General features: G+C 28.0%; 1 protein-coding gene across 1 annotated transcript; it reads left to right on the top strand.

Annotated features, from left to right (window-relative positions):
• The first annotated feature begins 7,163 nt into the window (after positions 1-7,163).
• Positions 7,164-14,798, top strand: LOC145970233 (uncharacterized). The gene is made up of 3 exons (XM_083096800.1): positions 7,164-7,483; positions 10,807-11,062; positions 13,394-14,798. Coding segments are annotated over exons 1-3 (780 nt in total). The 5' UTR covers positions 7,164-7,481; the 3' UTR covers positions 13,916-14,798.
• The last annotated feature ends 209 nt before the right edge of the window (positions 14,799-15,007 follow it).

The following is a 15,007-nucleotide window of genomic DNA, read 5'->3' as shown; positions in this document are numbered from 1 at the left end:
GATCTATCGGACTATCAGGTCGAACCATCACATCCGTCGGAACTTCCAAATGCTCATCGTCAGACATCTTATCGTCGTCTGTATTATATTTTCGATATTTACGTACGCGACTCAATAAACGTGCGGTCTGAATCGAATAACTTCCCTCGATCGGAAGTCTACGCTGCTGTAATTCTCTAATTATGGCTGCGGTCAAGACTGTGCTACGAATGCTTTGAAACATCATTCTATCTTTATTCTCATGGAATATAGAACAAAGATAGAATGATGTTTCAAAGCATTCGTAGTGCAGTCTTGACCGCAGCCTAATTGTTCGCGATTTAATACAAAGATTCAACTGTCCTCTGCGTCGACTTGACTCATACGAAATTGTGAAAGATATATCCGAAACAAGATAAATAATCTCGACCTCAGCAGAACATGGAAATATTAACGCGACCGAAATGTCGACAGCTCAAGAATACGAGACAAAAACGCTATCTTCGAAACGATCGAAATATCGACAACAAACAAGAAGAGGTTAACGAAAAAAAATTAATTCCCCTTGTATCTCGATAGTTCTCACGAAAGTATTATTCGAGCGGTTCGATGGTAATAATATTTGCGCACAGCCGTTATATTTGAAATCGAAGTGTTATTCTTCTTATTATTCCATCGCGATTATATTGTCCTTCGACCTTGTTTTTCATATTCCTTAGATATTTACCAAATTTCGAAACAGCGAAATGTACGTTGGAATCCTTCTCGAAATTTCTCTTAAACGAATGCATTAACGGTAACACAGGCCTGCGAAATTTGAGCTTTTGTCAGTTACAAAAAGCAGAGTAGGTGAATCTGATAGATTTTGTAACGCTGAAAACGAATCTGGCCGCAGAATTTCCCCAACACGTCAGGTTTTTGAGTAATTTATAATTGAATGGCCCAAAAATCGCTATTTTGGCCAATTTCATGAATTTATTGTGGAGAAACCAAATTTTTTGAAATATTTCTGTCCATAGCATCGTATGGTACTCACTTTCATCTTTCAAATCCATTTTCGATTACCGCCGCACGATTTCTTCGGCCAGATCAATTTTCAGCGTCACAAAATCTATCAGATTCACCTATTCTGCTTTTTGTAACTGAACCTCGCAGGCCTGTATAATTGTCAATGAGACGAAATTAAATAATTTCGATACTCAATAAATAAAACGAAAGTACGACAACCACAGAAAAGAGAAAAGGAAAGAAACAATACGATTCGCAATATGGTGTGCTTGAAAAGCTTCCTCCAATTTATTCAACGCAAGCCTAAAATTTCCGTCAAAAGATAGTTGAAATAAATCAGGGTCAGTGCTTTCGCACTCACTCTGTGGTTTCGTATGCACTTCTCTTTCATTGTAATTTATACATGCGGTAGATACGAGAACTTCCTTTATGATTTTTATGAAATGTTACGCAGAGAATTCTTCATGATAACGTCTCGGGTCACGTTCTGAGTCGCGATGACGTCTCGAGCCAGCACTCAGATCGCGACGACGCCTGGGTACGTACCTGGATCACGAAATTATGATCGTATATATATTCGTTTTTTTTGTCTTATGATCGCTTGGTTGTCGAGCTGCGACTGACTTCGCCGCTGACCCCCGCCCATTCGAGGGTCATAGGGCCGTTGGGCCGCCCCTCCACTGATCGGCAGTGTAAGCAATCGAAGATAACGAAGGTCGCGGACGAAATCATCAACGGTTTAATGTAGTCGCTTGGATCGATTTTAATTACGACCTTACGTAGGCCGTGATCGTGCACAATCTATCGAATACGCCGTTACAATAGTTGCCACAAAAGATAGTTCGCAAAATAATTCACTTCGTATAAGCTCCCCAATTAAACTTTCCAACACTTGATTGCCCTTATTTCCAACGCGACGCCTTTTTTTCAATCGCGTGGCCCCCACGTTGGGCGCCAAATTTTTATGACATATTATTTTTCTCATCCTCTCCACCACCCGAGGATTAGAAAAATTACATCACAATATATAATTGGAAAGAAGAAAATGTTTTTTCCTTATGCTCCAACTACCGCGCTGTATCTCTGATTTGTCAATTTTGATTTAATTTTTAATTATATTAATTTTAATATTAGAAAGTTTAATGAAAAATCAAAACTATTACAAGTATTCAGATATACATAATGTATTTTATAAAATAGATTGTATAAAAAGTTGTACAAGTTTTATTAAAGAATTAAGAATATATATTTAAATATTAAATAACAAGTCTAAATATTCCTTTATTTTTCGATTTTTAATATCTGTTTGGAATAAAATGAAGAAATTATGTAGAAATAATAAAACTGTCCGAATATGCTTGTCTCCAAAAACCAGCAACAGATAAAATTAAATTTATGGGAAGAGAGAGAGAGAGTAGTAAATATGCTAATCCAAGTGAATATCATTAAGATAACGACATCATCATGATTTATTTTGTTATTTTCTTTTCGCTCCATTTTACATTTTAATATAATAATTAATACTTTACTAAGTTGATAAAAACTTGATATAAGATTTGTGTCTTTCTTCTATTGACATATTCTTTGAAGATCTCAATCTCGTCTTTTCGAGTAATTAAAAGCGAATAAATGAAAGGATGTAATTATAAAGAAATCTCTCTGTAACTATGTATATGTTACAGTTATTGAATTAACTATCCAGCAAGGATGCATGAAATGAAATCTTACAAACTAGTAAAATTACAAAGATAATTTCAACTCGGCAATTTCTTTTGTGAAATTTTTTAAAATAGTTTTATTTTAATTTTCCAGAATACATAAGAGAAAATTAAATTTAACATGTAAAAATCATAGTTCATACGAATGTTGAAAGCGCCACACATCTATGCAAGATGATTAGTAACGTAATGAAGATGAGAAATTAAATGCAGATTCCTTATATAGGACGAGAACTAAATTTTTTTGAAAAAAATGAAGAATGAAATGATCATTTACTGTAATTCACTGCAATGAATAATATTGAATATTTTGTAACAAAGTTTAAAAAGATTTTACGTTAAAGTTAATTTAGTTGAAATGAAGCGAAGAAAAATAAGGTTTCATTTTTACATACTTATTTATAATTTTTCTAACAAAAAAGATATAAAGATTTTTATTCTTGATCTATAATATATTAAAAATCAAATATAATTTATATAATTCAACATTAATGTTGAAATGAATTTTATTTCAAATAAAATACAGTATCATTATAACAATATTATTAGTTTAATTCTGCAAGATTACGTATAATAACTAATGTAATTAAGTTGGTGTGAATCATTCTCTCATTATAATATATAATAACTATAAATATTGCTGGATGCGTTTCTGTTACTTAATAAGAAAGATTAACGCTATGTTTAGTATTACTTATTATTGCTATATTTAACATTTTTCGAATAAATGAATAAATAATATATATTTTAATTAACCATAACATAATATGTAATTGTATCATTATATATAGAAATATTTATAAATATAATAACATTATATATGCGTATATAGTGTACATACATACATTATACATGTGCATATATGTTATATGCATATAGAATGTGTGTATTGAAATTTTTTTTACATTTACATATTCACATATTCATAAACGTGAAGTTTAGATAAACTAATTTAATAATAATAATTTTGAAAGTTGAAAAATTTTAGCTAGTAAGTAGATAATGAAACAACATATAGATTTTAAAATTTTGATGAACTTTTTCTCATATAGAAATCAACCTCAAATTCAATAAAGGCTATTATCAAAGATTGAGAGAGAGAGAGAGAGAGAGAGAGAGAGAGAGCACATGCACGCTATATGTATGGATTTCATCAATGATATGAAAAAGATAAAAAATAAAGCCATTACATATATTTTCCTTTTTACAATCTCTCTTTTTTTTAATACATAATTATACAATTAATTATTTTTTATTACTAAAAGAAGAATTGAGAGTTTGGCTTTTGAGAAGATTGTATTTTTATACTATGGATACATATATGTGTGTGTGTGTGTGTGTGTGTGTGTGTGTGTGTGTGTGTGTGTGTGTGCATACTATATACACTCGTAAAAAAAAAATAGGGAACACTTTTTGAACCCTAAAAATTTTCTCGAGAAATTCAACTTAAATTCCATAAACTACAACATTTTCCCTACAAAATGCTTTTTTTTAATTTTAAATTTTTTTATCGAACTGCAGAGTATCAAAAATACGTAATTTTAAGGGACAAAACAATGTTCTTTTTTAAAACTCAGAATAAGGAAAATAAAAAAATTTTTAAAAACTACCAACTGCGTGTTAAAGTTGAAACTTCAAGCTTCAAAATGCTTTTTTAATTTTTTGTCTACGATGATTTTTTAACGAGTTCAGCGGTTTAAACATAGCCCAATTTTTAGAGTTCAAAAAGTGTTTCCTATTTTATTTTACTAGTGTGTGTGTGTGTGTATATATATAGTACACACACACACACACACACACGCGCGCATGCACACACACATGAGCACACACGCGCGCGCGCACACGCACGCACACGCACACACACACACACACACACACATATATATGTATCCATAGTATAAAAATACAATCTTCTCAAAAGCCAAACTCTCAATTCTTCGTTTAGTAATAAAAAATCATTAATTATATGTGTGTGTATTATAAAAATAAAAAGAGATTATAAAAAGCAAAATTGATTCGTTCAACTTTCACAAAATTCATAATTTCATATATTATTTTCTATCGAACTGCATTAAATAAATATTGAAAACAATTAATGTATCTTGAAAAAGTTTGTATTTACATTGTGTTACGACTAAAAATAATTTGAAACTTATTACGAAATGAAAATATATGGAATGACAAGAATCAATAAAATCTCATTAAAAGTAGAAATAAATACAAGATGCGAATCTCAGATGATTCGTGCTTAAAATTGATTAATTGCTCAGATACATTCGATAGTTTTAGCGTGCTGTTACTTTTTAACAAGTTTAAAATCATATAAGATAAAATATAACTAAATTACTGATTCTCAGTATCTGGTCACTAGACATTAGATAGAACACAATGGAAGATAACGTTATCTTACGACATATCTTAATAGCATTAATATAACGATAAAATTGATTGTGCGGGCAGTAGCATATGATTGATATCGAAAAAACGTTATCGCTACGTGAGAATTAACAGGTGCGATTTCGTATTATTTCGTTCGTGAATGACTACTTCAAATAGATGTGATAGACTTTTTATAATTTGCAGCAAGATATTATCAATGTTTACGTATCTCGTTTAGCGGCTCATGACATGTTTTTTTTCTTTTTTTCTTTCTCTATTAAAATATGTAATATTTAAGTTTAGCTATTAAAAATTGTAATGGCTTATAATTCAATAATTTGCACATTAACATAAAAATATAATATCTATAATAATATCAAAAATGAATTACAATAATTATTATCATTAAATTTAAGTATTTCAATATATTTTATAAAAAATAGGAACTGCCGCAAGTCTATACATTTGTTATATTAAATTTTTATAATAATAATACGTATTTTCTAACAACGTATTTTTTAGATATTTAAACATCCATTATGTAAACATATGCAATACGCGTTTCATACCTTAGTAGATGGAAATTTAGAGTTTTATATATAAAATACTTAGCATTTTCATATATAATTAACTATGAAACTAAAGAATATTTTAATAATGAAAATTTTAAATAAAATTTGTTATCAAAAAACAATAAAGAAAGGCTTCTTGGACCAAGAACGTAAGGTGTCATTTACGAGAGTTAGAATTATTAACACATTAAGTATAATAATCAGCTCTCTAATTATTTATTTATTTATGACAAACGCTGTTTCGATCCATTCCGGATCATTATCAATGTCAAAAAGATGTTATAAAAATTGCAAAGTCAGGATAAAAGAAACTGTCAATATACATTACTTTAGAGTACACCGAAACATACGAAAAGCTATATATACAATGTCAGAAGATCGAAATCAAAATCGCACGCAACCGAAACAATTAAGAAAACTCAATTAAATAAGAGCACAACATTAAATTCAATAGATCGATATGGAACAAAAATAAACAAAAAAACCGATTTTCTGTGTCCGCAACATCCGTCGAAGAAACGCACTGCTCACCTCAAAAGCAAAATTCTGAAGAAATTCCAATAGTTTAGGTACCAAAGTCCCTTTAAAATTATTAATTGGATTAATCCCGTTGCTCGAAAAAATAATTCTTCCTTTATTATTTTTTTATTTTAATCTTACGGACCTTTCTCACTGTTTAATTGTATTTAAAATTTGTTATTATAACTTAGTTTTATTTTCTTTTAAAATAGTATAATACAAATATCTATAAGTAATAGTATAATAAAAATATCTTATAAAATAGTTTCTATATTATTTTTGTTTCTATATTACTTTCATTCTATTTTAGCGATTTAATATAATATAAAAATGTTTAACTAGAAGAAGAGATATTATTGTAAGATTTAAATTTTCTTCCTTATCTGAAAAAGAAGTATAAATATAATCATTCTACTTATTAATTATATCTTATGAGCGCAAACAAATTAGTAGTATATAATCTTCCTATTTAAAAATTTTCATATTTTAAAACATATTATGTTTTAAATATACATAATTAAAAATATATATTCTTATTTCTATGCATATATTATATATATTTAATAAAAAGATATATGTGTGTGTGTGTGTATAATTTTTTTTAATTTATTTGTGACATTATTGTGTTGAAGTACATATATAATTTGGCGAGTTCTCAAAGATGCAGATATAATATCCTTATATTCGGATAAATATGAAAATTTGTGTAATTTCGAGAGATGGCGGTCAGTTAACACGAAAAAGCATCAAGAGATCTGCAAAGGTATTCAAGAAAGGCGAGCCTTTGAATTCGAGTTAGACCAGCTGATTATATCTTCGGTGGCGTCGGTTTAATCCCTCTCTGTTTCATTTGCATCTTGCACTAGTGGGCGCACATAAAGTGTACGTGATCGCGATAAAAGTCAGTGTCATTAACGTGACGCCGTTAACACATCCCAGAAGACATCCGATAATGTCCAGTACGTGTCGCATTTGTTTTATTAATGTAACGCGAGGCAACCGTCGTGCAGTTATCAGTCATGTGTCGCAGACAAAAATCCCGCTCGGGACGTCCCGCATTTTTTGCACTTACTTAAGATTCCTTCGACTAGCGCGAACTCAATCTTACGACCAATGGCCCCGACATCGATCTCTCGGCTCGTTGCTGATCCCCCGCGCACCGTCCGCATTTAATCGCGCGCGTCGTCGGCATATATTACAAGGAAAAATTTCGCACACTCGTGTAGTTTTCCTTTCGTAGGCAATCGTCGTACGTCGCTCAAGATAGTTAGCGCTATTTTTGCATATGCATTTGCGGCATTAACTTATGTAAGTCTTCATCATCTTTTTTTTAAGTTTAAGTTAATTGTCCTTTTGCTAATGTGTGATAAATGTGTATATAATTTTACATAAAATATTAATTAATGATAATTATTGTTATAAAATGTAAGTTTGACTTTCAGTAATTCAAAGGAAGTGTACAAATTGTGATGGACTTTTATTTTATACTATAAATATATTTTATACAATATTTATCGAATTTACAAAGATCTGCATTTTCAATTTTATTTAATTTATCTTTTTAAGCGGAAATATGTCAAGTTACTTGTAAAAATTTACGATTGTATTTTGCAAAACACTGATGAGTTTTTCTTCAATTAATATTTCAAAATGATTTACGCGCTTAAGAATGTTAAGAATGTTATTCTTAAGAAATAATGATTTACGGAAAAACAAGTTTGAGATTCATCGTAAGCAATTTTGAGACGAAAGTAAATTATGAAAAGATAAGCTATGTGTAAAGATATAACGTAAAATACACATACTAAACAGATAAAATAAATCGTGGATATGTTGTAACTTTGATATTTATTCATCAAACACAGAGGGGAATTAGTTTATTTTATTTATAAACTTAAATTTTTCTTGACAATTATAGTTATCGAACAGAGAATATATGTACGTTATACTAAGTTTAAAATTAATCTTTTGGTTAAAAAAAAAACAGATCGTTAAGCGAGTTTTTTGTATTAATTCATGTATCTTAAGAATTATTTTATTAAAAATTATTAATTTTTAAATTTTTTTATATGTATTATACTCTTAAAATTTTTTCACAAAAATTTTGTTATTTTATACTATGATTTTAAGAGTTTTAATAAATATATTATAGGTACTGTGTAGTTTTTGAATGTATATAGGATATATTACATAATTGTAATGTATTACATGGGTATTTTAGTTTTTAAATGTATATATAATATATTACATGTGTACAATTTGCAATTTAAATAACAAATTTGCAATGTATTTTATGTAATATAAAGTGTTTCTACAATGTTTTATTCATTTTATTGACATATTTGGACTTTTGTTTAAAAAAAAACAAGGAAATTCCATTAAATTTAGTTATTATTTTTGGATACAGGGAGTATGGATGTAATAATATATATGTAAAATTAATATCAAATTCTTTAAATCGCGGATTAAGAAGATATGTTTTAATTAAAAATAAATTTAATTAAAGATAAAGATTATTGTAATTAAAGAACAACAAATTGGAATAAGTAGAACGAAGGAGCACAATAAATTCGCCTTCATAACCTCGTTTGGTTCCCCTTCAAACTGCCTATTTTCTGCTTTCCGCGCACAGATTGATTTTGGTTTCTCTTTTTTTTAAGCTTTTAAACTATTCAATTTTAGAGCTTGCTTTAAAAATCAACTCATTTTTTAAAGTAGTAGAATTGTAGAGCTTAAATTGGTTAGAGTAAACTCAGATAATTATACTTATATGTATTATATTATCCATGAACAAATTTTTGTTTAGCATTATAAATGATAAATTTCATAGAGAAATTCTGGTTGTTAATTGATAAATAGATTAAATAATAAATAAATTTTTCGCAAGATTGTTCAATAAAAATTAAATATAATTCTCTAACAATCATACAAAATTTATCGAAATGCGATTATTATAGTATTGTATTATTTGATTTTTTGCTGATTAAATTAATTAATTATTTGATTGCTTAATTGTTTATTTGATAAGTTACATAAATATCAAATTTATTTATATAGGTAGTATCTATATTTTAAATTAAATTTGTGAAATTGCATTCTATGGCATAAATTGATCATTTTGCTAAAACGCGTTAAAAACAATATCAATCGTTATTTGCATTATTAAAGCTTAATTAATATTTCAGTATTTATATTCGCAATATATCTGTAGTGAGATTTTAATAATAATATGTATTTAATATCCTTCTGACTACTTGAGTTAATATGATTCATGATATTTAATGTTCATTTTTTTTAATGTTATCGATGATATTAATTAAAATTCCAAAACAAGTGAAATAGAGACATTTAAATTAAAAAATAATAGATTATAAAATTAAATTAATAGTATGTTGCTCACACAAATACGTAAGTAAATTTCTAAGAAGGATTTTTCTAAGAATGATTGGAATTTTATTTAAATTTTTATATAAATTAAGAAAAATTAATCACATGTACAAAAACATGTATAAGATATCCTGTCCATTAAAAAAACAATGAATTTGTCTCATCTGGAATCAGACCACACATTTAAACTAAGTATCTTATTACATCATATTTCTACTTGAGCACAATCTAACGCTGTACTTTTACATGTCATGGAGATATAGTCGTTAACTTTTACAGCACCACAATATGTGTCACAAAAATTATATAATTAAATAAAATCCAATAGAGGAAAAAAGATATAATAAAGAAAAAATAATTCTGCCGGTACCGCGTATCGTATTAAATAAGTATGAATCAGCTTTCAAAGCGTATTTTCCGCGAATAACATTAGATTAACATTTGTCAGTTGCGATAATATTATCATTTAAATATTTTAAACATAGTTGTTCCCCGTAAACATTGCGCAATAAGTATATCAGTTCTAAGTATATGAATAGATAACAATTCGAACTTGTAAATTGATACCGATGCATCGTAAGTGTGTACTTATAATTAATACGGAGAGAAAAAAATATATGTAAATATATATTATTTTATTTGTAATCATTTTAATAAAATATTTATTTATATAACAATATAATAAATTTATAATAATATATATAATAAATATATAATAAATTTTTTTAAATTATAGAAATAATCATAAAATTATAAAATATTATATAAAATTATATAAAAATTAGATTAAAATTAGATTATAGAAAAAACTCAAATTATGTTACAAATTAATTTAATATTTTGAATTAATATTTTCACATAAATACATTTTATGAGAGATTAAACAATAATAAGTCAAATTAAATATAAAAGTGTAAAATTTTTCTAAAAAATTTAATGTTTTATTCTTAATAATCTTATTTAATGTTTTATTCTTAATAAATAGATAATATTTATACATTTTTATATTTAATTTTATAAATAAATGCATATTAATAGTTAAATATTTGTTTACATCAATAATAATTATATGTATTCTATGTTAATATATATAATTAATATACATATATATATTGTTTTAACAATTTGCCTATATAAATTAGGTTCAAAAAATAGAAAACCTGACCAAGTTCTGTACAAATCGGCAGAAATTCCTGAAATTGATAAGTGATTATAGTATCAATAACAAATTGTATATTTCGCAGGATAATGGCGGATAAAAACAATATGGAGCTTCAATCGAAGGATCCTACGTGGAGACTTCCAAATGTTTCTACTAAAAGTATCGTAAGCTCCGAAAACAGAAGACTAGGATGTAGCGCTCAACGTATATTTATTTCTGCAATCGACGCGATTAACCATGCACTGATCATAGCAGTAACGACGTACCTCGTATATTACACGGCGAAGAATAACATACGTTACGTAACAAATATACATGTAATCCTCTGCACTATCGGGGTAAGTATTCCACTCTCGTAAAACATGCGTTTGATCCTTCTGCTTCTCCGTCGTTTATTTTCTAAAGCATCGTAAATTGGTAAAATTGATCGCGTTGCAGTATATATCACTGCTTTCGTAATCAAGTGCCAAAGCAAACTTTCTTCATATTTTTCTTTGAGCGCACTCTAGACAAATATTTGAAATTAATTAAAATACTTTTAGGTCATATAACTTCAATTTAAAATCTCGAGTGTGCGACATGACTACAATAAATTACGCAAGCAATATTGTACAGCGATAGGAAATTTATATATTTTTCTTACAATTACATTAAATATGACGTTAAAATATTTGAAAATTTGATTAAAAGGGCTTTTTTACTGATTATATAAACATATAAATTTTATATACATAATTATATATATAATTATATTATTTTTAATTTTAAAATAATAATAAAGAACACATTATTTTATAGAATTTCTAAAGTTCTGAAACTTTATATTTGTATCGTATATATCTTCGTATACGATATATATAGTAAGTTTATATAATCTACACAAGCGCATCGAATTTTGCTTTGCCCTCGAGGCACAAATCATAGCAATAATTAATTTCACTGTTTATTACAATATCGAAAACATCTATTAACAGAAGCGCGCATATTCAGTTTAAAAAATGTCGTGTTTTGTCTGTACTTTCTTATTTGCTCTTACAAGATTAATATGCTTTTTAATTTCACCTATTATACGATACAATAGCTATTATGGTCGCATTTATAAAAAATGTAAAATCATTTAAAATTTTTCAAATGGATCGTGATGAATAATTTAAGTAGCGTAATGAACCATTTGAAAATTCGTTAAAAAAAAAGAAAAAAAAGAAGTTTGTTGCATGATTCATATGTCATATGTATACATATTTGCTCTTAAAATCTCCTACATATAGCTGTAAAGAGAGATAGCGCCTTCTTTTTTTAGTGACTGAATGAAACACACAGCAGAGATAAAAGTTTCATGTGGATGTTTTTTTTAAAGCCTTCTCTCTATTCGCGTTTGTAAGACATTTTCATTTATTAAGTAACTCATCGATATGCTTCTGACATCTACATGTGCGATGCTGCGCTAAGAAAAGCCCATCATGTGAAATTACGTTCTTCCTTGAACTCGTCACATCAATATGCGAGTTTACGACCGAACTTGTAATGAATCGTAACGCTTATCTTTTCCCTGTAACAAAGTCCCGGTTCGCTTGGGCTTCAACTGCAACGATAATTGCTTATACCCGCTTATCCTTGCAAAGCGGAGCTTAAACGTGGATGGATCATTAATTTTGATCCGTCTAAACTAAGGGTTCCTTGCATATACAAATACATTCCTCTATCAAATTATCCATTTGCAAACCCCGTCAACAAATTAAATGTAATTAATTTTTCTCTATATATTTTTTAATAAATTTAATAATAAATACATTCGAATATAATAATATCTGCTTTCTTCTGATACGAAAATGTATATTTTTACTTTCCGCAGAGATAAAGTCTGCGTTAGTTATTCTCAATTTCATATTTGTTTTATTCCTTTTACATTGATAAATATTCAAGAAATTTTTCAACTTTTAATATATGTGCATACATAGTCAATATACGAATTTTTAGTTATTTTTCGTAGCGCATCGTATTTTAAGTAAAATATCGTAGAACAAAATTTTACGGTCTTGTAAAACTTTATTTTTATAAAAATGAAACGGACGACTTTTATATAGGAAAAAATTAAGTGTCTACGTGTTAATTATTTTAATTAAATTGAATTGAAGATATTTTGAGAATTTTATATCTTGAATCGGATTTTATTCTCATATCTGTATAAATTATTTCTATGATATACAGTTCTATTTTTGTTTTTATAAAATAAATTTTAAGAATTGGAATCTTGCCAAGAGAAATATTTGTATAAAATATTTGTATAATAAAATAGAAATATTAAAGAGTAAAATAGAAATATTTGTATAAAAACTATTCAGTTGCTATGCATACTCGGACCTAATCGAAAGTGATAGAAGAAATCGATATGTCTTATACTTGTTTTTAATCACATTGTATGCAACAGCAAGAAATATTATACAGTGCATGTCGTAATTGAGTTTCAGCGACTCTCGAAACTCAAATTACAACATCCACTTGCCCCGTTGTGTAACGTCCGGCGTAGAATTGCCGTAGTATCGAGCGCGGTTCCTTCCCCATCAGGAGAGTTTGGGCCAAGAGAGATGGCCAAAGAACTACTAACGACTTAGCCAAACGATCCGAACTTTTTTCCCGCGTTTGCTCACGAATCGATCTCATTCTTTCAGTACATTCTACTGATGTCGGAGGCCATTGTTGTGTTGACGGGTGATAATATTCTGACTGGTTCTCTCTCCCGTTGCGCTAACAAACATCTCCATTGGATTCTGCAAGCCATCGGACTGATCTGCAATTTAGTTGGCGTGAGTCTGATGATCCAAGCCAAATCAGTACACTTCCGTTCGATCCACGGTATTACGGGCATCGCTTCTCTGGTAATCGTGTGCACGGTAACGATCTTTGGATATCCAGTGTGGATCGCGTGGAAACTACGCAAATTCGTGCGGCCGGTGGTTATCAAGTTCCTTCACAATTTTCTGGGCATCGCAGGTTTTGTTATCGGTATGGTATCGCAGTGTTACGGTTACAAAAAGAAATGGATATACTATTTGGAGAAAATAGAATACGCCGATGATGTTCTACTTATTCTTACGGTGTTGATCATGATACTATCTCTGAGAGGTGCATTCAGTTCTCTCAATAGGCAAGCTATCGGTTTCCTAAAATTACTCTGCCCTTCTGTCTCGTAGAAGAATGTTAGTGCCAAATCGTTTAAGAAAAAAATATTTTATTTATTTTTCTACGATTAGAATAATAATGTAAATAATTATAAATAATTTTATCAATAATTTAAAGAACTAATATGATGCGACTTTTTTTAATTTATGCTATCTTTTAATAGAATATAATTCTCATTATATTAATTATATATATAATTCTCTATAAATTAATTAAGAAAGATTAGATTAGAAAACATAAATGGTATATAGATGTGCTATGTCAAATAATACTTGATCATTAAAAGAAAGAAATAGTTATTTTAAATATAAAGAAATACAGAGAAAAGTTTTACACACAAATCTATATTAGTGATAATCTGCATTTTTGATGAAAATTCAAAATATGAAATAAAACATAATTAAATGCAATTCTCTTAAATAAATATATTTGCATTTAAATTAATGGGAATCATATCACGCGCACGACGTACATTTGAGAGAAATTTGCCTTATTAAATTAAATTTATATTATAAAAGATAATATATAAAAATTTATGTTCAACTTGTTGATGATTTACGCTATTAAGATTTTAGAAAAAAAATTATATAAGTATGTTGTTTATTTTATTGGTTTATTAATTTCATACTGTGTATTGCTCTTTTTCAATTTGTTTCTTTCTGTGAAAATATTTTAGTAACAAATGAACAAATATTTTTTTGACGAGATTTGAATGCGATCGATGATAGTTTTACGGCGACATTGTTGTGAAAAATCCGCGTTTATATATATAGTGATTACTCAATATTGAAGTAAAGGAACGATTCGAAACCGTACGAGTTTATTACAAATAGAATACTAGCAAAATGGTTTTGTGAATTTTTTTCTATACAATATATATCTATATATTTTATATATTTTCTATACAGTATATATACATATATATACACACACACATATATATACATACACACACACACACACACACACACACACACACACACACACACACACACATATATATATATATATATATATATATATATATATATAATTCTATTTAAAAATATAATAAATTTCTTAAGAAAAATTGTTATAACATTGCAGATAAAAACGATATAAAT

This window comes from Camponotus vicinus, unplaced genomic scaffold (genome assembly GCF_025532165.1).
Source record: "Camponotus vicinus isolate PSW18456_S1 unplaced genomic scaffold, iyCamVici1.0 SCAF_4, whole genome shotgun sequence".
In the NCBI taxonomy this organism is placed as follows: Eukaryota; Metazoa; Arthropoda; class Insecta; order Hymenoptera; family Formicidae; genus Camponotus; species Camponotus vicinus.
This window is presented reverse-complemented; position numbering and strand designations above follow the sequence as displayed.